The 23,809-nt window shown below is 26.8% G+C and overlaps 1 protein-coding gene across 1 annotated transcript in view; it reads right to left on the bottom strand.

Annotated features, from left to right (window-relative positions):
- Positions 1 to 256: 256 nt before the first annotated feature.
- sns (nephrin adhesion molecule sticks and stones) overlaps positions 257 to 23,809 on the bottom strand; it is a 207,092-nt gene continuing 183,539 nt past the window's right edge. Inside the window, exons 9-18 of the mRNA XM_075357955.1 lie at positions 21,987 to 22,292; positions 20,118 to 20,390; positions 16,867 to 17,151; positions 15,298 to 15,473; positions 14,588 to 14,865; positions 13,117 to 13,256; positions 8,436 to 8,597; positions 2,649 to 2,791; positions 1,677 to 1,827; positions 257 to 527 (exon numbers count right to left, since the gene is read on the bottom strand). Coding sequence (XP_075214070.1) covers positions 307 to 527; positions 1,677 to 1,827; positions 2,649 to 2,791; positions 8,436 to 8,597; positions 13,117 to 13,256; positions 14,588 to 14,865; positions 15,298 to 15,473; positions 16,867 to 17,151; positions 20,118 to 20,390; positions 21,987 to 22,292 — 2,135 coding nt within the window. The 3' untranslated portion in view covers positions 257 to 306. The remainder of the gene's footprint in view (positions 528 to 1,676; positions 1,828 to 2,648; positions 2,792 to 8,435; positions 8,598 to 13,116; positions 13,257 to 14,587; positions 14,866 to 15,297; positions 15,474 to 16,866; positions 17,152 to 20,117; positions 20,391 to 21,986; positions 22,293 to 23,809) is intronic.

The raw sequence follows: 23,809 nt of genomic DNA, 5'->3' as shown, positions 1-23,809 counted from the left end.
TACTCAACAAAAATCTTAGTCATAAAATGCTTATCATAAAAATGCTTAATTAGGCCTTACTGATATAATATTTTCTAATTGAAGTTTTGCAATTTATCATTTCTTATTTCAATAATTAACTTCTTTATAATAAAATGTTACATTTTTAAACATGTTATACGTTATTTTTTTTGATCACTTATAAATTGATTCATTAATGAGAAAAACTGTTTTTAAGTTACAGAATGCTTAACTGTTGTTAAAATGTTGTGTCTAATATAACAGACCATCTCGTGTATGCCGAAATCAGCAAACAGGAAGACTCTGTCACACAAGATGGCCTTCAGTCTCCATGGCATTGTAGCTGAATGTAGACAGCATTGGTGGAGGAGCTGAGAGTACCGTAACATCTGGAGGAGGCACCCGTGGAGGATGTGGTAAAGGGGGTTGGGCGAACTGTACTGGTGGTGGATAAGCGACGTATCGAGGATCTGCTCCTACATTGTAATATGAACCATCCACTACTTGTCCACCTGCACAATCACAAACTGAGTGTTTCACATTAGCAGTCTCTTCAGTAAATTAATATATCAGTTAAATAATATTGAATACACAAATGAAAAATACATATAAATAAATAAGTAAACACTCAAAGTAGAGAATTACAAATGGATTTCCTAATCTTTGAAAAATCCAACTTAGTAAGAATAATACTATAAATATATGAACACACAGAATTGATCTGCACTGTTAAAGCGGATATGTCAGAATTATTGAAAAGTAAATATATTAAATCCAGTTATATGGTCAAACAATGCTTTTAATTTTAATTCAAAAAGTGCAAAGGCCACTGAAGATCATTCAGGGAACAGTTTATTTTGTCCCTAACAAACATAGTTCACTAGTGCAATAATAATAAAATCTTTTCTACTCTAACAAGGAAATAGGATGCACTGAATTTTTTTTTCTGTAACAAGATAATGATTTAATACTTAGCAATAGAATAGTTATTACAAACAAAAGCCAAATTCAAACATTTTTATCAATCAAATTTTCTAACTAGAAATCCCATTGTACATAAGTACAAATTTATTAAAAAATGGAACAGAAAAGAACATTGAAATATCTTTTTGTTCATATGCTAAAGAGTTGAACTCATATGCCAAATTTAAAAATTCTTAATTGAGCAGTTCATCTAGGAATACTGACAAACAGACAATATAAGGATATAAAAATTAGGATTCAATATAACTCTTAAAAGACAGCTGATATTTTTTGTTGTGCTTGACAGGAAAATAAGTATTTATTTAGTGAATAATCTACCACAAACAGAACCACCATATTTATTCTTCTTGACTAACATTGTACATCTCTTTAGCATTCCATACTTTGTACATTGTCTTAATAAAAATAATTATAATAATACAAAAAATAACTTCAGCAAATATATGAAAAGTAAACATATTCTTTCTTCATAGTGCTGGATTTTGTTTCTGTAGTAGATTATTATATGGAAAACCACTTTAGCACACCATTATTCAATTAAGAAAGCTAAAGAATCTTACGATAACAGGTTTCTACAGAAACAATCTATTTAGTACTACCTAGTTTTATATAAAACAAGTAAAATAGATTTTTTCATTGCTATAATAATAAGTATTGTTTTTTTGCTTTTTTAGCATTGCTCTGATACTCACCACTGCCATTATGGGTAGTATATGTATTTCTATGAAGACCAATAGTTTCTGCTTCTTTGATTTGATGCTGCATTTCATATCCAGGATACTGGAATGGATATTCAATCTGTTCTATTAAATATGTGCTAGCTGCTTGTTTTCTTGCATCCTCCTAAAAAAATATAAAATAATAATAAATTAATAAAAATAAAATTATTCTTAAAGTATATAATAATAATAATAATTTAATATTTGAAATGTAAGTTTAAATATTTACACACTGCCCTTCATATATGTGTAGACCTGCACAAGTTAATGCATGCATGCAAATAAGTTCTCCAGTCTAATATCATTTTTTGACTCATAAAATCAATAAAATTAAAAAAAATTTAGATATCTTAATTAAGTCTAGGGCTTGTAAATTTACAAGACTTAATTTAACTATTTGATCATTTACATTTTCATTTAGTCAAGGTCAATATGAAATTTTATTAAAAAAAAAACATTAAAAATGGACATTATTGGAGTTGCTCAAACATTTAAATAATAAAACAACATTCAACACAGTTTAAATCATATACACTATCTGAACCCATCACCAACAAGAAAACTCCTTGAAGACTGAATTTGAAATCCAGTACTACATCAATAGCACAAAAACATTCATTGCTCCCAGTAGTAAGTAGTCACTGAAGAAGCATGATTTAGAACTAAAGCTAGCCCAGATTCAGGAAAAGTTTTCTTAACTTTCATCTCACATGAATTTGTTTAAAATTGTCTGATATTATTTTAAACATGGTAGATCATAGATACCGAAATTTAAATTCTACATGACAGTAATTAGAACAAAATCAAATTTTCTATCAGATTAGTACTAGCTCAAAATAAATAAGAATTCACAATTATGACCTCCAAAACTAAACTGATACTTCTGAGTGTTCTACATAGATAAAATGTCATTGTAAAATGACAATATCAAAATCTTATACTTACTGTATATTCTGGATTGCTATCAGAGTAACTTTCACTCTTCTCTGAAACAGAACTTAATGTTTCACCAGTTACTGTCTCATTATAACTGCTAGGTGCATACATTTCAATAGTAGCTGACTTACTACTACTCTGTTCACTAACACCTGTTCAAAAATATAATTAGAATTAAATACTTTTTAATGATGATTACTTATTGGTTTAAAGTTACAAATTATGAATACATATGTTCTGAATGATTTTAAAAATCAATTAAAAATCATCAAAATAATATGCATGTTAATAACAATGACAAAATTATCTCAAGATTTAAATTCATGGGCTACAATGATTTTGCAAATTAAAGGTGTATTATTTAATATATTTATTCTTTAGATGATGGAACCAAGTTTCAGGATTTTTTTAATAAAATCAAAACATTTTCATTTACACCCAGCCAGCTTTCATCATCAATAATATCATAGAAGAAAACTGTTTTTTTAGCAAAAAATGTTGCTGGAGTTTTTTCAACTAAATAAGATGAGATTTTATTTACACAAGAAAATCATCATAAGGAATTCAGATTCAATCAAAAGTGAATTAGTCTGATCCGTCCAGAGATATCAGTCTAATATTTTTTTTGGTAAAAATTTTTTTAAGTGCTCATCACTATATAATTTATTATATTTTGATACATGGCAACTAAATTAACTAATTATATATAAAACTTTTCAAAAATAAATTTGAGGTTGAAGTATTTTTCTGTTGTAAGATATCAAAAAATGAGGAGCTTCCATTTATTTTTTTGCTGCATCCAGTAAAAAAAAATAATAAATAATTAAAAATATAAACAACTCATTTTCAAATTAATAAAACCAGTGATCTTTTAGAGCAAATTACACTGGTCAACATGATTTTTGTATCATGTATACTAGTAGGTGTTTTAAATGCAGTTTTTTATCCCATTTTCAAATATGTATTTGGAATTTCTCCATCACCCACAGTTTTTTTTATTTTAAAATGTTTTTTGTTCATTTGTCCATTGTCAAGTAAAAGCTCCTACAGCATTGTAAATATGATGGAGACAAATGAGCTAACTCAAAGGGTAGTGTTGCTACTGTTATGCAGGTTCAGACATCTATAGACATGTACAAATGTGATCTAGTGTAGCACACATTCATCAGAACTATGCCAGTTATGAGATAGTAGTGAACCAGTAACAGGTCATTGTCAGTACTTTGTGTGTCCGAATTATTATGTAATACATATTTGTAACTTTAATTCTTTTAATTAGTCGTTAGTTACAAAATGCCTAGAGTTTGTTTAAATCATCCTAAAAATTCTTATGTGTGCGGTGAAGTGTAGCTCAAATCCCAAAGGCAAAACCTTACTCCATTAGTAAAAAAGTGTTATGAACTTAGTTTGGGTGTAAAGTCGCGGACCAAACAAATGCCTGGGCCCCACATATCTCTCTTGTTTATCATGTTCTACAAGGTAATACATGTTCTACATGTAATACAAGGTAAAATATTTCATGAAACTGGGGAAAACTTTCATAGAAACGTTTAGACTTTTGAAACAAGCTTATGAGGATGATGCTCTGGTTCGTACGCAATGTTACAAATGGTTTTCACGATTTAAAAGCGAACATCATTCAATTGAAAATGACCCTCACCAGGAGGGCCTTCGACTTCAACTGATGATACCCACGTTCAGAAAATCAATGATCTGGGGTGTGCAAATCACCGATTGACTTCCAGAGAACTTGCAGAAGAGGTTAACACCTCAATTACATCATGGCATCACATTTTGACTGAAAAACTGAACATGCATCGAATTGCAGCAAAGTTTGTTCCTTGTTTGACGACCGAACAGCAGAAAGAACATTGAGTGGATGTTTGTCGGTAACTTCTTGAACAAGCTGATGACAATGAAACATTCATGCAAAGAACCATAACACTCCTGTTATGGTTCTTTGCATGAATGTTGAGTTTACAAAAGCTAGGTTTACGGGTACGACACTGAGATCAACGTTCAACGTGTTCAATGGATTGACACAGGATCTCCATGCCCCAAGAAAGCACATCAGTCTTGATTTAATGTCAAAGTGATGCTCTGTTTTTTCAATTTTAATGTAATTGTGCATTTTGAATACTTGCCTCAATCTGAAACAGTGATCCGTGTATACCATCAAGGTGTTTTACAACAGTTATGTGAAAAAATCTGCAAAAAGAGACCAGAATTGTAGCGAGAGACAACTCATGGTTCCTTCACCATGACAATGCTGCCTACACACTCAGCTTCATCAATTTGTCAGGTTTTGTGCCAAAAATCAAATGACTAGTCCTCCCTCAGCCTCCCTACTCGCCAGACCTGGCTCCTTGTGATTTTTTTCTTATTTCCGAAATTAAAATCAGTGATGAAAGGACACTGTTCTGAGATTATTGATGATGTTAAAGCAAATTCGTCAGAGACCACAAAGGCCATTTCAAATGAAACTACCCAGAACTGCTTTGTGGAGTGGAATTGCTACTGGGAAAGGTGTGAGAATAGGGGAGGGAAGTACTTTGAAGGGGATAAAGACCAATAATCTATAACATTAATAAGAAAGATTAAAAAAATAAAGTTTGGTTATTTTCTGAACAGACCTCGTATGTTTAATACCTTCATGAACTAAGTAAGTATACAATAGAAGAAAATAAAACTGCCGCAGTAATTAATAATTATTTATGCTATATGATGATGGTTTTTAATTATAAATTTAAAAAATGTTTATTGGTTAATTAATCAAATATTAATAACATATTTTTTTACAAACAATTATTCAAATTATTTTAAGATATACCTTATTCCAGATATAACATCCTAAATATACATATATATTTAGATTTTATATATACTGATTAATTTGTTGTCAAGATGTCAAATAATATCGGATTGAGTATATTCAGAATCAAGCATTAAAGATATACCATTACAAAAATTGACCTCAAATAAATGTAATGTTTAATATTAGATAAGACAATTATTTTACACACCAAGCAATACAAAAATAAATATTTTCTCAAACATTTGAAGGTTAGGATCGCAAAAACAGGTTTTATGTAACATATATAAAACTACTAATAAACACACTACATAACAATTAAAAACTGTGAATTTTTGTTGCATTGATTTTATAGGTGGATGAGATCACTTAACATGCATTAAATAATTCTTGAATGATTACTAATTTGTTTTTGTTCAATTTTAATAAAAGCAGTAGATAAATAAAACATGATAACAAATGAATTTATTATCTGATCCAATCACTAATATCTTTTTTTATGGCAGGGAAATTCCTCTTCAGGAACTTGTTCATGCTAGAAATTGAATGCTACAAGAAAAAATATAAATCTTAAGCTGTTAAGTTTACCTTTGAAACAAAGCTTTTATGAGGTTTTTTAAACTTTAAGACAACTGAAAGAAAGAATGATTTATTTACTCTTCTTTTTTTTAACTAATGCCAATTCACTAATTTAACTTCAGCATAAAAAAACGAATGGGTATAAAATTTAAATTATATGATGATATATTTAATTTAAAATTAAAAAATTATTCAGATTTATTTAAACAATGAATTACAAAAAAAATTCCAAGCTGTTTTTTTTATAAAAGATTTCATGGTTTAAATAATTTAATATGAAAGAAAATAAAAGTATTTTCTACAAAGTCTCCCACTAAAGGCTTTTTCCTACTCTTACAATTATTATTAATTTTTCCAATTAATTGTAATAAAATTTATTAGTTAATAAATTATAAATAATATTAATTTATAATAATTTCTGCTTCTATTATTATTATTTATTAATGTAATAGTAGATAAGTTAAGAATGAATCTATTCATTAAGATAATATGATCATAATTTCTGTCCAATGTCTATTCTCATTGATTATGGTACTCATATTTTATGGTATTTTACTGGATGTTTATTGTAAAGTTAGCTTAGTTTATTTACAGATGTTTCTTACAGACAAAGTTATTTTACATAAAATTCAATTAAATGAATACAGGCACAAAATTCAGGTGTGTCTTTCTGGGAAGCAAAACAGTTGTAATTGTCAACTCGCCATAGCTGGCAGTGTAACTAAGACTTGCAGAAAGGATTATGACTAGAAGGTCTTCCATCTTCCATTTGAAACAATCATCTTTTTCATGTATTCCTGGTAGAAAGAGTAAACATCAACTGAATTTTGTATAGATGAATTTAAAATGGACTATTTTAAAATTTGGATGATTTTAAAAGTGTTAATTGGAAAAGCTATTTATATAAAGTGCGTACGCAGTAATTTACTGCTGAGATATCAGAGTTGAAGATGCAAACAAAACAGTTAAATAGAAAAATTATAAGTTGGAGAAAATACAATGTTGGTCATGTCTATTCCCAATAGAAGATAATTGGTATATTTCCTGGGAGAATAAGGAGCGTTTTCTGTATGTGATCTGAGAGGGCCTGACTAATACGCTGTTGAATGTAATTTGTGAATGAATCTTAGATTTATGAAGCCTGCAGTGGGGCAGAAGATATTACAGGTTTGGATTTACAGCATCAGATAACATTTTTGGAGTTGTTTGACACTGTCAAACAACTCCAAACTGATTAGTTTGGACTGTCAAACTGATTAGTTTCATCAGTCCAGCAAAGAATTGGGAAGAAATATGGCAATAGTAAACAACTATTATACCTCATACTCATACAAGTTTTTATACTAGAAGTGTTACCATGAGAACAACTTGTTCAAACAAATTATACAGGATGTTCTTGGTCACCTGTATACTGAAATTTTATTTAGGTTAGCTTTTCTTCATTTGCTTAAGCAAATCAGCATTCCGATAGCCTCACATTATTAAGGTGAATGAAAAGTATATATATTCTGATTTCTTTACTTTGCTCTTTTCTAACTCTTTTCTAAATTCGTTTTATTTGATTAATTTATATTACATCTAAAGTTAATAGGATTTTCTGTTAATTGCCACCAATTCTGAATACAGTAATGCAATAGCAATGATGGAGAGGCATTGTGTCTACCATGTTGAATAACTAACTATATGTGTAAAAATAGTCATCTTCAACTGATCAGTCATTGTATCCATCTAATAAAGTGATCATCCTATGTGCAAGTGGTATTAACTTTGAAATCAATGTTTCTATAAAAAATTAAGAATAATGTTAAAATTATAGAAAAAAACAAGATTTAACGAAAAAGACTCAAAAATAAATTTATTTTTTTGGCTGTATATTTAGCTCATTGTTTAATGAAACTGTCATTTAGTTTATTTATTATTCAATGATATATTAGCATTTTGTACCAACCAATTATGCTAAAATATGATTTTCAATATAATACAATTTATAAAGATACTTAAATAAAAATGTTAAAGAAAAGAAGGTTTCTATTAATGTTCTTTACTTAGTATTCTGTTGATAATTTATGTAAATCACATTAACAGGAAAAACATTAACACATTTTAGTGTACAGTACGTAGGAATTTTTACTAATACATATTTCTTAGAAACAATATGTAAAAGGATACAAACAGAAAAGTTTAAATCAATCACTTTACTTTTCGCAATACCTGAGGATACATTGCTCGATCGTGCTCGCTTGCGATATATGAAGCACACAACCAACGTGACGTTCAGAATAAGAAGAACAGCAGCAGTGATAGCGACTGCCATAGTCAGAACAAGTGGTAATTCAGCATTGGCTATCATCTCTTCTGGTAAACCTAAAATAAATTAATGAATGATATAAACAATGGTAACCCACCTGTAATTCGTTTATTTGCTCTCCGATGCAGGCAGCAAGCGACCAATAATACATTGAGCAGGAGAATGGTAGCACCAAGGACAGCACCCACCACCAGCACCATGCTGCCCCCACCACTGTTGGCACCTTTGCCACGACTTGGCAGAGATGGAGGAGCGACACCTGTTAGTATTAAGCCCCCTCTTAGCATTAGTGTTAGTTACGATGTTACTGTATATACATGATAAGCCAGCAATATTGTTAACAATCAGTACAAATGAACATGTCACTAAATGATATATGAATTATAAATACTAAATTAATCTATTTATACATTTTGTTAATCATTTTCATTTTCATTTACATTCAATATACAGATATACATATTAGTAATAAAAAACTTTGTATGTTTCCATGCATTTTAGTTTTTATTTTATTTTTATGATTGAAAAATTTAGCATACTATGAAAAAAAAAAACAGTTGAAAATGAATATACTTGCTAAGAATTGGTAAATTAGAATTTAAGAAAATAGAGAAAAAATTGGTTTAGATCAATTCATAACACATTAAAGCATACGAAACAAAATTAGTTAAAACAATCCAATAAAATATCAGGAAGTAATTTACTTATAAACCTATCATTCTATGATAACGTTTTTCTTTTTCTTTTTACTTCCTTGTACAAAGTAAAGAAAGTATTGTGATAACGAAAAATTTCAGTTTTCAGATTTTAATGGAAATACCCATTTTGAACATCCCTGAATTCATTTTGACTAGTTTTGGCATGACGTCTGTCATATGTATCCCACATAATTCAAAAATAATTAGCTGTAGGATGCTGAAATTTTGAATTTTTGAGTGTTGTAACATCTAGTTGTGCACTTCCCCTTTTGATTGCAATTGACTGAACCAAAAGTGTCCAAAAAAGCACAAAATCCCCAAAAATTTGGATTTTTGACTTGTTCTTAACTGCAGTAATAAGCCCTCCTCATTGGTAGCTTTTCAATGATATATCATAAGTGGTACTTATTTTCATTGGTTCCAGAGTTGAAATAAAATTTTAATGAAATAATTGGATCTTAGAGGAATGATTAGAATCAGACTTCATCTCCTTTTTTTTTACTTTTTTAAAATTTAAATATAGTAATTTAATTAAAATAATTAACCTCTCATTGTACAAAAAAAAATTATGCTGAATAATAATTATAACAAAAAAAAAGAAAAAATATCAGAAGTTTTTAAATTAAATAAAATTTTATGAACTATTAATTTTTAAGAAATGTGTAATGTAATTTAATAGGCGTATAAGGAAGACATGTGTTGTCCATAACAGATTTTTTTCTATAGCTATGATTAAGTAACAAGCACTGAATGAATATATTTAAATATGTATTTTCTATCTCTTGTGCCTTAGTCAGAATCTAAGGCCCAAGAGATATAAAATTAACAACCATTTAAGAAATTAAAACATAAAAAAATATATTTTATGAGATTTATTTATTAAAAAAAACTCTTATTAATTTAAAACTTTGTATTTAAAAAAAAAAGATAAGATGAAACATCTAAAAATGATAAATTGTGAACATAAAATGAATGAGTTATAATTGGAAAGCGTTTTGTTTTTAAAATGAACATGAAATTTTATCCTCTATGTAGACTACATCCTATATAACATTAAATTTAATTATATGCCTCTAGCAAAAACCAAATCAATTTATTTCAATAAAAAAAAAAAAAAAACATTCTATATTTACAAAAAAATGTACTATTTCAAATTCATATCTAATAAAGTCATTTAAAATTTAAATTAAAAAATTGTGGTAATATTATTTTTCTTTTTGTGCTTGAATTCATTTCAATCTCATTTTACCATGTACATCATTATCTCTTTACAAATCCAACATTAAAACTTTTTTAGTTTATTATTTTAACTATTTAAAATTATAACAATTACATTTTTAAATTAAATCGTCTAGTGAAGTCTTATACAGTTAATGTGTTCAAATTAATGTCAAAAACAATAAAAAATGAAAACAAAACAAATATAATTTATGTCTAGTAATTACAAGATTGAAATTACACTATGATTATTAGAGTAAAAATATTAAGGGATTTTAAGTATAATAAAACATCTACAATAAATTTAGTGAGATTATTTATGCAAATTTCTGACAGGACTAAATTTGGGTAAAACTTTTCAAAACAAAAAATAATAAAAACAATAAATCAGTACTTGTTTCACTATTTAGTCAGTTGTTACATCAGTTCAAAACATAAATCACTTTCAGTTAAAAAAGTGTGTAACTAAATTTAATGTAATAATTGTATAGGAAAATTTGCACATGTGTGTACATATCATGTATACAAACTTACATAGAAAAATTTATTTATAATTGTCTTCAAAACTATGAACTGGATCTAGAAAATGTCATTTTGAAAATTATAAACTGGAACCTTTCCTCTGTATATAATTTAAGATATTTTATATTGTGAGAACACTAACTGAAATTTTATGCAATGTAAAGTAGATTTTTCAAATGGTTTACAATGTTGCTTAACAAGGAAATATGGTATTTTAAGTTTAAAGTATTCTAGTACAAATACTCATATAGATATTTTCGAAATTAAAATAAAAAGAGCTGGTTAGTTCTCTGGTGCTCTCTTTTTCCATTACAAATTATCTGAAAATATAAAGCATTTAAAATTGTTTCGATAAAATGTTGTTAGCATATGCTTTTATGCACACAAGTATGTCCCATGCATGTTTATTCACATAAAATTGTTAGGAAATTTATATAAATATTGCATTACTTTACTTTTGTAGCTTTGACTACTTGATTTATTGCTTATCTGCTAATTAACAGATAATTTTAATTTATCCGTTTTCTGACATTAGTTGAAAATAGAAAAAATATTTTTAAATGTGTATATAGTTTTTGGAATTATGCTTGCAATCACAATGTACAGATTTTATATTCTCTTTTAAAATAATAAGAAAGTCTTTTTTGTTCAATTCACCATAGCAGACTAAAGGCTTGAATAAATAGTATGGTATAGAAATTAATAATGTGCAAAAACGGCAAAGCCTTACAGCTGGAATTGCAATTAATGAAAATCAAGGTGAAACCTAAATAGTATAAAAATATATTCCTTTTTTTTGTTGACTAATCTTGAAAGTTATAAGTATTAAAAAACAATAAAATTGTATTACATGTCGTTAAATGGTTAGTAATATTAACATTCCAATGACATGCAAAATATTTTAGACTCATGTTTCTACCAACATTCATGATTAATAAATTTAATATGTATGCATTTTATTACACAAACAACAATAAATAAATCATGCTTTCTATATTAAATTCAATAAATATGTTTTGAAAACTTTCTGATTAAGGTATCATCACACACTCTTGATTAATATTTATAGGCATGCATTTCAATATTATTTAAAATATTAAGCATATTATATTTATAAGGGCAAGGCAAAAAATTATAAGATTTTTATTAACAATCATTTATTGAAATTCTTCAGTTTAAAAGCATTCTCAGTAAACAATTTTTTTAAATTAAAAATATTCTCATTTTGTATTTAAAAACACTGCTGTCAAACACAAGATTAACTGTATTAAAATATAATTAATTTTGCATTAACTACAGTACACACAGGTAAAATGTCTTCTAAATTGGTTTAATATCTGAACAGATACTACTCAATCAACAAAAATCATAAACTCATGTTTATATTTAAAAATAATTTTATAACAAATCATTACAGTTTTTTACAAAAAAAAAAAAACAAAAAAAAACTGCTACATGAAATATTACATTGTCATTAAAAAAAATTATGTAGATATTTTTTTTAAAATTCAAATTATATAAAAACAGATATGATATATATATACCATATCTAAAGTAGGCGCAGTTGACTGTAGCTGAAAAATTGTCATTAAAGTGAATACTCATATTTGCTGAAATATACATTTAACTCATTTAGTAAATACAATATTCAGATTGTATTTTAAACTCTTTCCATTTTTATCTTTTCAAAGCTACATCATGTTACTAATCTTGTGAAAAAACAGAAAGTGTAAATCTACATAGTATCAGAGTAGGATGAGATGATTTAACTCTTCACATTGTAATAACTTTCGTAAGAAGACAAAATGGTATTAAACTTGTGCATTATTTAAAATCTTGGATCACCGTTTACACACAAAAAGAAATGAAATGTTAAATACACATTTTGTCAAATGAATTATTTATTTTTCATACTGTTGTCATAAATAAATTAAAAAATCTCTCTATCCTTTCATTTAAATAGTTTTATTTTTGAATATTATTGCTTAAAAAGTATATCTTTTTATATAATTACTACACTACAGAAGGACTATTTGAACATTCTGTTCAATTAGTGAACTCCACAAGCTTTTATCAAGATACTGTTATTATAAACAAAATGTTGATTTTTAATATTGTTCTTTTGTAGTTATTTTTTTTAGAAATTTACTTTTTTAACGTTAAGTAAATTACTGATAATTAAGCTACCAGGAAATAAAATCCCATACTGTGTAATGCTACAATACAATGATATCCTCTTTAAATGAACATATCTTATAAATAGGAAATATATGTAACATCATATAATAGAAAATGAAACATTCACAACATATTTAAAAAAAAAAGAAAAAATGAACTCACTAGATGTAGTAGCTTTTACAGTATCTGGTAGATATCTACTGTCTCCCATTCTGTTCATTGCCATTATACTGAACACATATTGCGTGGCTAAATTTAACCCAGTCACTGTATATTTTGTAGCATTGCCTGCATCTTCATATCTGCAACATAAATATAATTAAAAATTACATTAAACATTAAAAATGTTTTAATGACTATTTTTTTAAATTAATATCACAAGGGATGGATATTTATTATAAATTTATCTATCAGTATACATATATTGAGTTAACAATTTAAAAAGAAAATAATATAATTTCAAAGAAGGAAGGATTCATTAGAATTTTCGCTTACTAAAAGATGTTTGTCTACTGCCTATCATAGATAATGTCATGGTTTTTTACAAACATTCATCTTCAACTATATAAAGATATCTTTAAAAAGATAATATTTTTAAATCATATTCTTCTAGTTTAAAAAGATATATATTAGAGTAAACTTTCATGAAGTAATATAAAATATTCCTTTATTTGTCGTTTTGGTTAGTAAATAAATGTGGCAAGCTATGTTCCTTCAATATGACTTGCAGTTTTGTTATTTCATTAATTTAAAAAAAAATTCAGTAATAGTTATTTGTTTGGTTTCTGATTTATTAAATATCAAGAAAGAAATGAAAACTTTTCTACAATCATTGCCATAATTTCAACCATTAAAATAATAAGTACAAATTTAAATTTGAAATATTTTAGGGATAACCTACAATAATAATAATTATTATTTAAATAATTATTAAATTGGTCACATGAGAACCAATACAGTAAAATCAACATACCTTTTAACCAAAGTGATTTATGACCAAAGTGATCTACTACTACCCAAAATAAGTTACAATTGGATCTAATTAATTATTTAGTCATTTTTTCAAGCATACACACTGACAATAATGACATTAGATAAAGAATAAAGTAGCTTGAAAAATATTTTTTTATATTACCCACTGACTGATATTCTTATAATACTTCAGAAATCTTCAATTATCAAGTTCATATTTTTTTAATCAGGGCCTGAAAGCATGTATGTTCCTTGCTCTGATAATGAGTAGATTATAGCTTGTTATGCTCCCACACTATCAGGGTAGAATGTAATTAGATCCTAATAACAGAATAATGGCTGGAAGACAGTATCAAGGAGCTGACAGCATTAAAACATAATTGCTTCGGCCTGAACTTGAACAATCAATCTTCTGTACACAAGGATAATGTAAACTCATTGCACCACCTTGACCTATATCCTCCAAATAAAGAAAAATTCCAGCAGTTAATAAAAATGTACATAGTGGCTACCAAGATTGTAAAACTTGATGAAAAATTATAATTTAAAAATATTAATCTTGATTAAAAATTGTTAGAGTATTGGGTTTATTCTTCAGTTTTATTTTTAACAGTAACATTTGTTCAAAACTACTTAGAAATAAATTAAAGAAAAAATATACCTGTAATTAACATTTGAGTTGGTAACTGGTCTAAATCTTAGTCTATATGTGGCAGGTAAACCACCATCAAATCCTGGAGCCCAGCCTAATGTTAAGGAATCATGAGTAACATTAAGAACTGTTAAACCTGAAGGTGGATCAGGTTTAGTTGTGACTAATAGCTGAACACTAGTTGTTGCAAAACCAAGTTCATTACGAGCAATGCATTCATAACGACCATAGTCACTTGTTTCTACATTTCTTACTAAAAGTACAGATTCATATCTTACAGGGTCAAGCTGTAACAAAAACATAAGACAAATTAAAAATATATATATATTTACTTAAAGGATGTAATTGTATTTTATATTACATTGAACAAAACAGATAATAATAATAATAATAATAATACCAAAGATGAAAACACAATCAAACTTAATTGAATTTATGAAATGGGAAGAGGGTGGACAACATTAGTAACGTATTTGAAGATTGTGATTAGACAAAGTATACCGTAGATGTGTAAAATTACATAATTCAAATAAAAAAGGGAGGAGTTCAAATTCTACTTAAGGAAGCAAATATAGCATCAAGCTATAAATCTAACCTCTATAAGTGAGCTTTAGTGCTTATAATAATATTTTTTTTAAATCTTTATTAAACATTATTTCTCAATAATTATGAACAAAATAAAAAAAAATTATAACATTATATCAAACTTATTTTCATACCTGAGTAAACAGGAATTTATATTTTTGTGGAGTAGTCGTAGGTATTGTAGTTCCTTCACGAGTCCAAGTAAAATTTAATTCTGGAGCACCTGATCCTTGACAAACCAGTCTACCTGTATCTCCTCGATTACTTGCTGCTTTTGACAAATGGGCTGATAGATCCATTTGTGGTTTATCTATAATGATTGGGAAAAATAAATTATTTAGATGTCAATCATTTTCTATACTTAAGTTATAGATTTAAGAGAAATTTTTCCTGAAAAGAAAAATGTGTCCTTAAAATATATCATTTTTTAGGACTTATTCTTGGTAATATATTTATTGTTTTTCGACCAAAATTAAAATTTAATCACAACTGTTGTTTATTATACAACAAAAATCCTGTATAGTTAAAACATGAGATTTAGGTGATCATGGGATGGGTACAAAAAAATAGATTTTAACACTTATGCTGCTACTTTCTTAGGCAGTGGTCCTTTACCAGCATAAATTTGTTGGTTTAGTGCTATGTCATCTTGTACCAGTAAAGTGCAATAATAACATGTCAGACAGCACCATCAATTAACAGTGACATCACTGTACTAAAATAACTGACTTCCATTATCTATGATATTAAGAAAAATTAATAAATACACTTTATTTAAATTCTGATAATTACTGGTAGTTATTATTTATGTATTAATTATTAATACATTTTTCTAGTTTTTTTTGCATTTTAATTTTGTTTTTTTACTGAATAAACATACTATTGAGATGAAAATTAGAAAAAAATTAATTATAACGTTTAAGTTATTAGGTTATTCCTTTTTTTATAACTGTTCATTTTTACTGGTCATTAAGTGTTTAAAATATTTAAGACCTCAGTCTATCATAAATAAAGGCTGCAATGAGAGAAAATGGGCACTATTAAAATAGGGACTGACAAGTTGTTTGCACATATGACAACAATTTGTTATATGCTGAGCAGTATAAGTTGGCAATACGGTTCATGTACAATTTTTATATGTTTTCAGTTGAATAAAGTTTATTGGTTCTAATAATTTTATTGTTCACAGTTGTTTATTTACATTTATTCTACAAAAATAGTTACACTGTAAGATTTTTTACTTTAAAAAAATAAGAGCTCAAAAAGATAAGAGTACAACTTTTTTAAAGTTCATTGATTGTTTTAGGGAACAGTAATAGTTCCTATTAACATTTATATTTTTTAAATATCACAAAATTTCCAGTATAAATGACAAGTCTGCTAATAACCACATTAATAGTTCTAACAATTACATCAATATTCTACAAAATATTAAGAATCATGATTAATAGTAGAAAATCAAATATCAATACTAAATTAATTACTAAATACAAAGATCAATTTATAATTTAAATGTTAGTCTTATAAAGTAGAACATAAGTTAAATTTAAATTTTTCTGTGAACAAAAATGAAAGAATAGATAAATTAAGTTTACTAAGCTCTGAGGAGCAGATAAAGAATTGTGATAAAATTTCATTTGTTGAATAAAAAATAAAACTACATATTTTTAATGAGTGATCATTTTTTCTAGGCAAATACTTACGTTTAACAATAAGAAACACATCTTTAACAGATTGATTTCCAAGACCATTGTTAGCAATACATTGGAAATTTCCAATATCTTCCTTAACAATACTATGTATCATAAGATGTGCAGTGTTATTGCGAAAGAATCTTTCCATCCTTTGTTCAAGTTCTTGTTGATTATCCCACTTCCATGTTACATGTTCTTCATTTAATGGATTGCCTTCAACTTGACACCACAGCTCAGCATCACCTCCTGGTGACACTACAACTTCCTTACTGGTGTCAACAACTAAAGCTGGATCTAAGCAGAAATAAATTTACCAGTTATTAGATTTGATTTTATTACAATTAACTGTAAAATATGTACTTGCATTATAAACTAAATTAAATAAATAACAATTAAACTTTTATACTTATTAATTTTAAAATTTGAACTATTTAAAAAATGTTGTTTTAATATTTGCATAAAAAACCATATAAATCTTAACCCATTCATCACAAAAGACAGACGTACACATTCCGTCAACATTCTACCACAAGATAGAGTTACAGGTTTCATTTTATAAGGAAGTAAAAACATTTTATCTCAATTGAGATGGTTCGCTATCATTTCTAGTTTAATAGTTTTATTTTTAACATTCCTTTTAAATCAACTGTTTGTTTACATCCTACACACCACATTCACGTGGGCATTCATCGTTTTCATAACTGTGATGAAGCCTTCATTGAATCTAACTAGTTTAGAGAATTTGTTCATAATATATTAGATAATAGTGATGTGGAAATAAGTGATTGTGATGATGGCATTAACATTTTTAGTAATGATAGTAGTATGAAAGATGATCCCGTCGAATCTAACCAAGTTTGGTCCACAAGAAGAGTTTTATACAGTCCTACTTTCAGTGAAGCAATGTCATAGGACAGATTTTTGATCAAATCAGTAAATATTTACATTTTTCATCATGTAGTGATGAAAATGATAAACTAAAAAAAAAATTATACCAATAATAGAATTTTTTAGAACAATTTAAAAAAATTACGTACTCCTAATCAGCACATTTGTGTTGATGAGTCTTATGGCTTTACAGGGAAAACTGTCTTATGTGCAGTTCAATCTTTCCAAGCAAGCTCATTTTGGCATAAAGATTTACAAAGTGTGTGGTAGTGAAACAGTAATCAGTAAATAGTATTATAACATTATACTGTTATAATTTTAAAATTTATACTGGAAAGGACAATTCTGGTACTAGCTTTGGCAATGATTTTGTGGCTAGTGAAAAAATTGTCCTAGATTCCTAAATATGTGTAGTAATCTTTTGAATGAACGGAGAATAATATACATTGACAATTGGTACAGCTCTCCTCATCTGTTTCATGAGCTTCTAAAAAAAAACACCTACTGTATTGGAACTGTTAGAAGTTGTAGGAAAAATATCCCTCCACAAGTAAAACAAATAAATTTAAAGAAGGGGAACGTAACTTTTTTTAGTGCAAACAATGTTTTATGCTTGAAGTGGAAGGATAAAAAAGAGTTTCTTATGCTTTAAACATTTCACAGATGAGCTGACTTTATAGAAGTTGTAAGCCAGCGAGAAATTAGAAACCCCAGCCCAAAAAAAACCCTGAAACTAATGCAGTTGTTGATTACAAAAAATATATGGGAGGGGGTAGATAAACAAGATCAAAGGTTGGCAATATTCTAAGTAATGAGGAGGTACGCTAAGGGGTATAAAAAATTATTTTTTTATGTTTTTGATGCCGTGTATAATGCAAGCATTATTCATAGAAATATAACAGGAAAAACCATAAAATTCAATGATTTTCAGTTAAATTAAATTGAACAGGTAATTTAAATACATGTTCAGGTAATTTGTTTCATGAAATGACAAATTAAGACAAAAACTCAATAATAAGAACCGGGGATTTTTAGTAAATATTCACTAATGAATGAGTTAATTTCCATAACCTTCATTTATGATAATTATTTTTATGTATTTTATTAACATAGTAGCTTATCTTCAAAGTAAAAGAGAAATAAGACTTTGATTTCTAATATGTAGTTTTTTGATCACTGATGTGAATTTTAAAGATTAATTTAGTTGAATAAAATATACTTAGTGTTGTAAACTAAAGATGATTAAAATGCAGTAATATAAAGAAATGCTTATTGATAAAAAAAATTACTCTGAAATAAACTTCTAAATTGATTTTAAAAATAACAATTATTTTTATAGATACAGTATAAATAAAGAATCATTTTGATTTATGTAAACAGAATTTACATAAAAATATTTTTAACAAAGTACAAAAATAAATGCCAAATCATACCCATACATTAGAATATCATGACATTTAACACATTCTAAATAAAATATGTTCCTAATAAATATATATATATATATATATATACACATTTTAAAGGTTTAAATAAATTCTCAAATTGTTTATCCAGTAACGTTAAGTAAAACAAAATATTTAAAAAAATAATTATGAATATATTTACAATAAATCTTTTCCAGAAATTGAGAGGTAAAATATTTATGACATAAGTGATCATCTTATTAAATAATAATGATAAACAATTGTACTGTTAAAAACTAATATACTGATGAAAGATCCTACCAGTTATTAGTAGAAGCTTTTAAATCTTGAAACAGTCAACTATTGAAATACATTTGAACACTACAAAAATATGTGTTCATTGACACCAATAAAAAGGTAATAATAAATTTAAAAAAAAAAACATTTTTATAAATATCAAAACATTAAAGAATAAATATTACTGCTAGTAATGCATTATGCAACTAGTTTTCCACTATTTTAAACATATAGTAAATAATAGAATTGTTAAATAATTTGATATTTACTATTATAAAAATTTTCAGTACATCCGTTTTCCCTTTTTAATATATTTGTTTAAAATATTATGTTTGTAAACAATAAACTAAAAAAAAAAATATTTAATTGATAAAAATGTAATCTTCAGTCTAATTCTTCAGTCATCTTAGTTAAAAGTTAGTAAACTCGATCTACTGTATAAGGAACAAAATTTTATTCATAATTTTAAATGTTTTTTTTTTAATGTATATGGTCTTTTGAATTATATTCTAAAAGAGAGGATCCATTAAAAAAGGCCTTAAATTGTAAAGTACAAACAGTTTAGCAGCTTGTGGTGATAGACATTCATTTAGTATTTATTTTAAATTAATGTCAGTGTATATATAAAAACAGAATAGTTGATATAAAAAGCTAGGTGTTCATTCTTACATTGAACAGAAACATTGACAGATATACTTGTAGAACCTTCAGTATTAGCAGCCTCACAAGTATATGACCCCGCATCTGTACGATTTAACCGAGTAAAATTTAGCACATTATTTTCAATATGAAGATGAGATCCTGCAACAATTACAGCACCATCTTTTGTCCATGTATAAGAAATTGTTGAAGGACGACCAACTGCTTGAGTAGATATGACTAAGCTTTCTCCTTCAACTCCAATTAGTTCCGTTTCACTTAATTCAGTAAAAACTGGTTTATCTGAAAGAAAAAAGAATTTAAACTTTCAATGACATAAGTGATCAGAATTATTGATATATAAAGTGACTACATAAGATTCCATACACACAAGTGAATGCACACACACACGCACACACATACACACACACACACACACACACACACACACACACACACACACACACACACACAAATAAGTAATAGGGATTCATTTACACATAACTTTCTCAAACACATTTTATTTTTAAAAGAAGTTTTAATTGTGATAGATTCTGAAAGGTTATCTGGTTTGGCCATAACTGAAAGTGTTATCTAAATCCAACCTAAAATCTGATGAGTGATTAAGCAGAAAACATGTTTTAATTAAAAAATAATAACTGCTTCACAAATCAATATATTTTTTCTGTGAAGTATTAAAATATTTTTTCCCATTTTCAAAGAAGAATTTAATGAATAATTATATGTTATTGAAATTCTGCTGTTTTACAGAAATAATATGAAATGTAATTGAACATTTTTTTCTTTGCTATGTTAACCTTCTTTTAGTATCTTATGTTTAAAAAATTACATATTCTGCGATACAAAATAGTAAAATGAAAAATATAATTCTGCTTAGTTGGTTATGCCTATATAAATGTTTATAATCCAATTATAATTACTGCATAAGCATGGAACTTTTAAATCTAAAACATTCAAAAGTTCTCTGAACAGTAATAGCACTAACATATTTTAAAACCAGATGGATTCTAGATGAGTATATTTTAAAATAATTTGTGCTACAGCATTATGATATCTAACTACTTGATCAATGATGATTTTTAGAACTGCAAAATAAACTACAGATTCATTAATATTTTGGTGAGCCTACTACTATCATCATCATCATGATAGGATACTAAAATAAGCCATCTAGTACAGAATATAGAGAAAAGACTTAATTTTTTTATGAAAGTACTTTCATTGAAAAATTAAGATAAGATATGTCTTATCTCAATTATTTTGTAGTAAGTGATTTATTTTAAAATAAATTAAATATAATTTAAAAGTACAGAGAAATAATAAAAATCTTAAAAAAATTAATTTCAGTAAAATAATACCTAAGTATAATCATTGTAAGCAAACAAAAATGTAGTTTATATATATACATACATTTATTTATTTATTTGTTCTTCAAATGCTAACAGGCAAAATTGTAATTAGTCAGTTACTTTTAAAATTAGCCTTTACAGAACTAGAGATATGGCACTTAATTAATTAATTAATAAACACACAAAGTTTTTAAAAAAATATGTTATTTATTACAACCAGATCCATTGTCACTAACCTGATATGAGAGGTGTCTCATATCAAAATGGCATAAAAATTCCAAGAATAACAACAATCCAATATTTATCAGAATTATAAAGGAGAATAATGAGTGAAGTAGCTTGCCACTGCCTTTTTCATTAAATATGCTGTTGTATTTCAAAATATATTACAAATAAATGTAGGTAACATTCAGCTAGAGAAGTGACATATTCATTCAATTTGCCACAAGAATAGTCTACATAATGAGTAAATTATTCTCAGAGCAGACCGATAACAAAGAACTAATGCACAAATAGATTTAATACTTACAAAGTATGTTCATAGTAACAGCATCATGAACAGAACGTTGAAGAGCAGCATTGGTAGCTTGACAAGTGTAGACAATACCATCAATTTCTGGAGTGATATTTAATTTCAATTGGATTGAAGATACAGTGCCCCCATGAAGACCTGGTTTGGAGGTATTTGTAATACCTTCAGAAACCGGAATACCTTCACGCCACCAACTCAGCTGAGCTGGTGGGTTACTTGAGCTAGAATCACAAATTAATGTAGCTAATGTCCCGGCTCGAAGTTCTTCTGGTTCTTTTCTTATACGAACATGTTCTGGTGGAACTATAGAGAAAAGAAAAATATTAATACACACTTAAATATATATATTTCTTAATTAATATTTTATTTACATAATCACAGAGTTTGTTAGAACTTCATTGATAAGAGGCGACGAAGTCAACGAACTATGCTTACAATTCTAAACATGACCTAACCTAACCGTAAAATGAAAATAAGGGCAAAAATAAGCGTAAAAACATTATATTTCAGTTCAATTAATTAGTAATAAAGAATGCTTTCAAAAAATGCCTTGAATTTTATCAGATGTTTTTTTTCCATTTGATGAACTGCAGGACTCAAATATGTCATTTTATTCATTTTTTTAATGTACCTTTACAAATTGCGCCGCTAGATAGCAGTACTTGATAGTACTAGTTAGCGTACAAAAACTTGATAATGTACTTGAAATAATAAAATTTAAAAGAAAATATAATACAGCGTGTTTAAAAGTACTGAAGCTAAACAGTTTTTTTAATTCCCATCACTTCTTTAAAAAAAAAAAAGTATTAGTTTACAAGAGATTATACTAGTTTTATTAAAAAAGGTATAAGTAACATAGAAATAAATTTAATTGGTAAAATCGAATTTAACGTAAAAAATTGAGGGTTACACTTACAAAATAAAATGTACAATATTACATCACGGATTTTTCATTCATAAAGGTCACTATATTAGTTTTATTAAAAATGGAAAAATATAGTACGAAGTGAATGATGTGACTATCAACAAAAAAAAATGGCCCTGAAATTCAATTTGTTTATTCTTAAGCAATAAATTTTAATAATAAATCCATAAGATAACAATCAGTAATTAAATTAAAAAAATTCACAAAACGCAGTGATATCCAAATAAATTACATTGAAATTGTAACTGTATGGTAAAAGTCTTGCAGATATCATTTCTTCTGCTCAAAAAACAAATATTTCTGTAATATAAATAAAACTGTAACAAAACAATACTGATATCAAAAAAGGTGAGACACTACATTTCTATTACCAAAATCTGTTATTAATTTAGAATTTTCTTTAAAAAAAAGTACTTGTTTTATATATATGTAATAGACATGGATATACAATAATATATAAACAATGTTTAAGCATTCCACATAATAAGAAAAAAAAAATATTATTACAAAACTCTGACCAGCCCAATTTCATTTATATATAATACATATCACATTTACAGAAACAATACAGTTCTTATGATTATTCGTTGTTTAAGAAATGAAATTGGGCCGGTAGAGTTTTGTTACAAATTTTACTTTTTTTTACTTATTATATGGAATGCTTAAACAATGTTTATTACCTATTATAGTATATCTATTGTCTACTACATATATTTAATATGTAATTTTTTAAAGAAAAATCTAGACAGGAATGATAAATTTTAGATGTAATTGCATTGGTTTTAAGCTTCTTACAGAATTGCATATACGAAACGTTAATAATTTTTTTCTCCCTACTTTAAATTTTACTAGACTTTAAATAAAGTTGAATAAATGCACTAAATTTCTCAATTAT

Source organism: Lycorma delicatula, chromosome 2, assembly GCF_047948215.1.
Source record: "Lycorma delicatula isolate Av1 chromosome 2, ASM4794821v1, whole genome shotgun sequence".
NCBI classification, from domain to species: Eukaryota; Metazoa; Arthropoda; class Insecta; order Hemiptera; family Fulgoridae; genus Lycorma; species Lycorma delicatula.
Note: the sequence above shows the minus strand (reverse complement) of the source record. Positions and strands in the feature narration are given on the sequence as shown.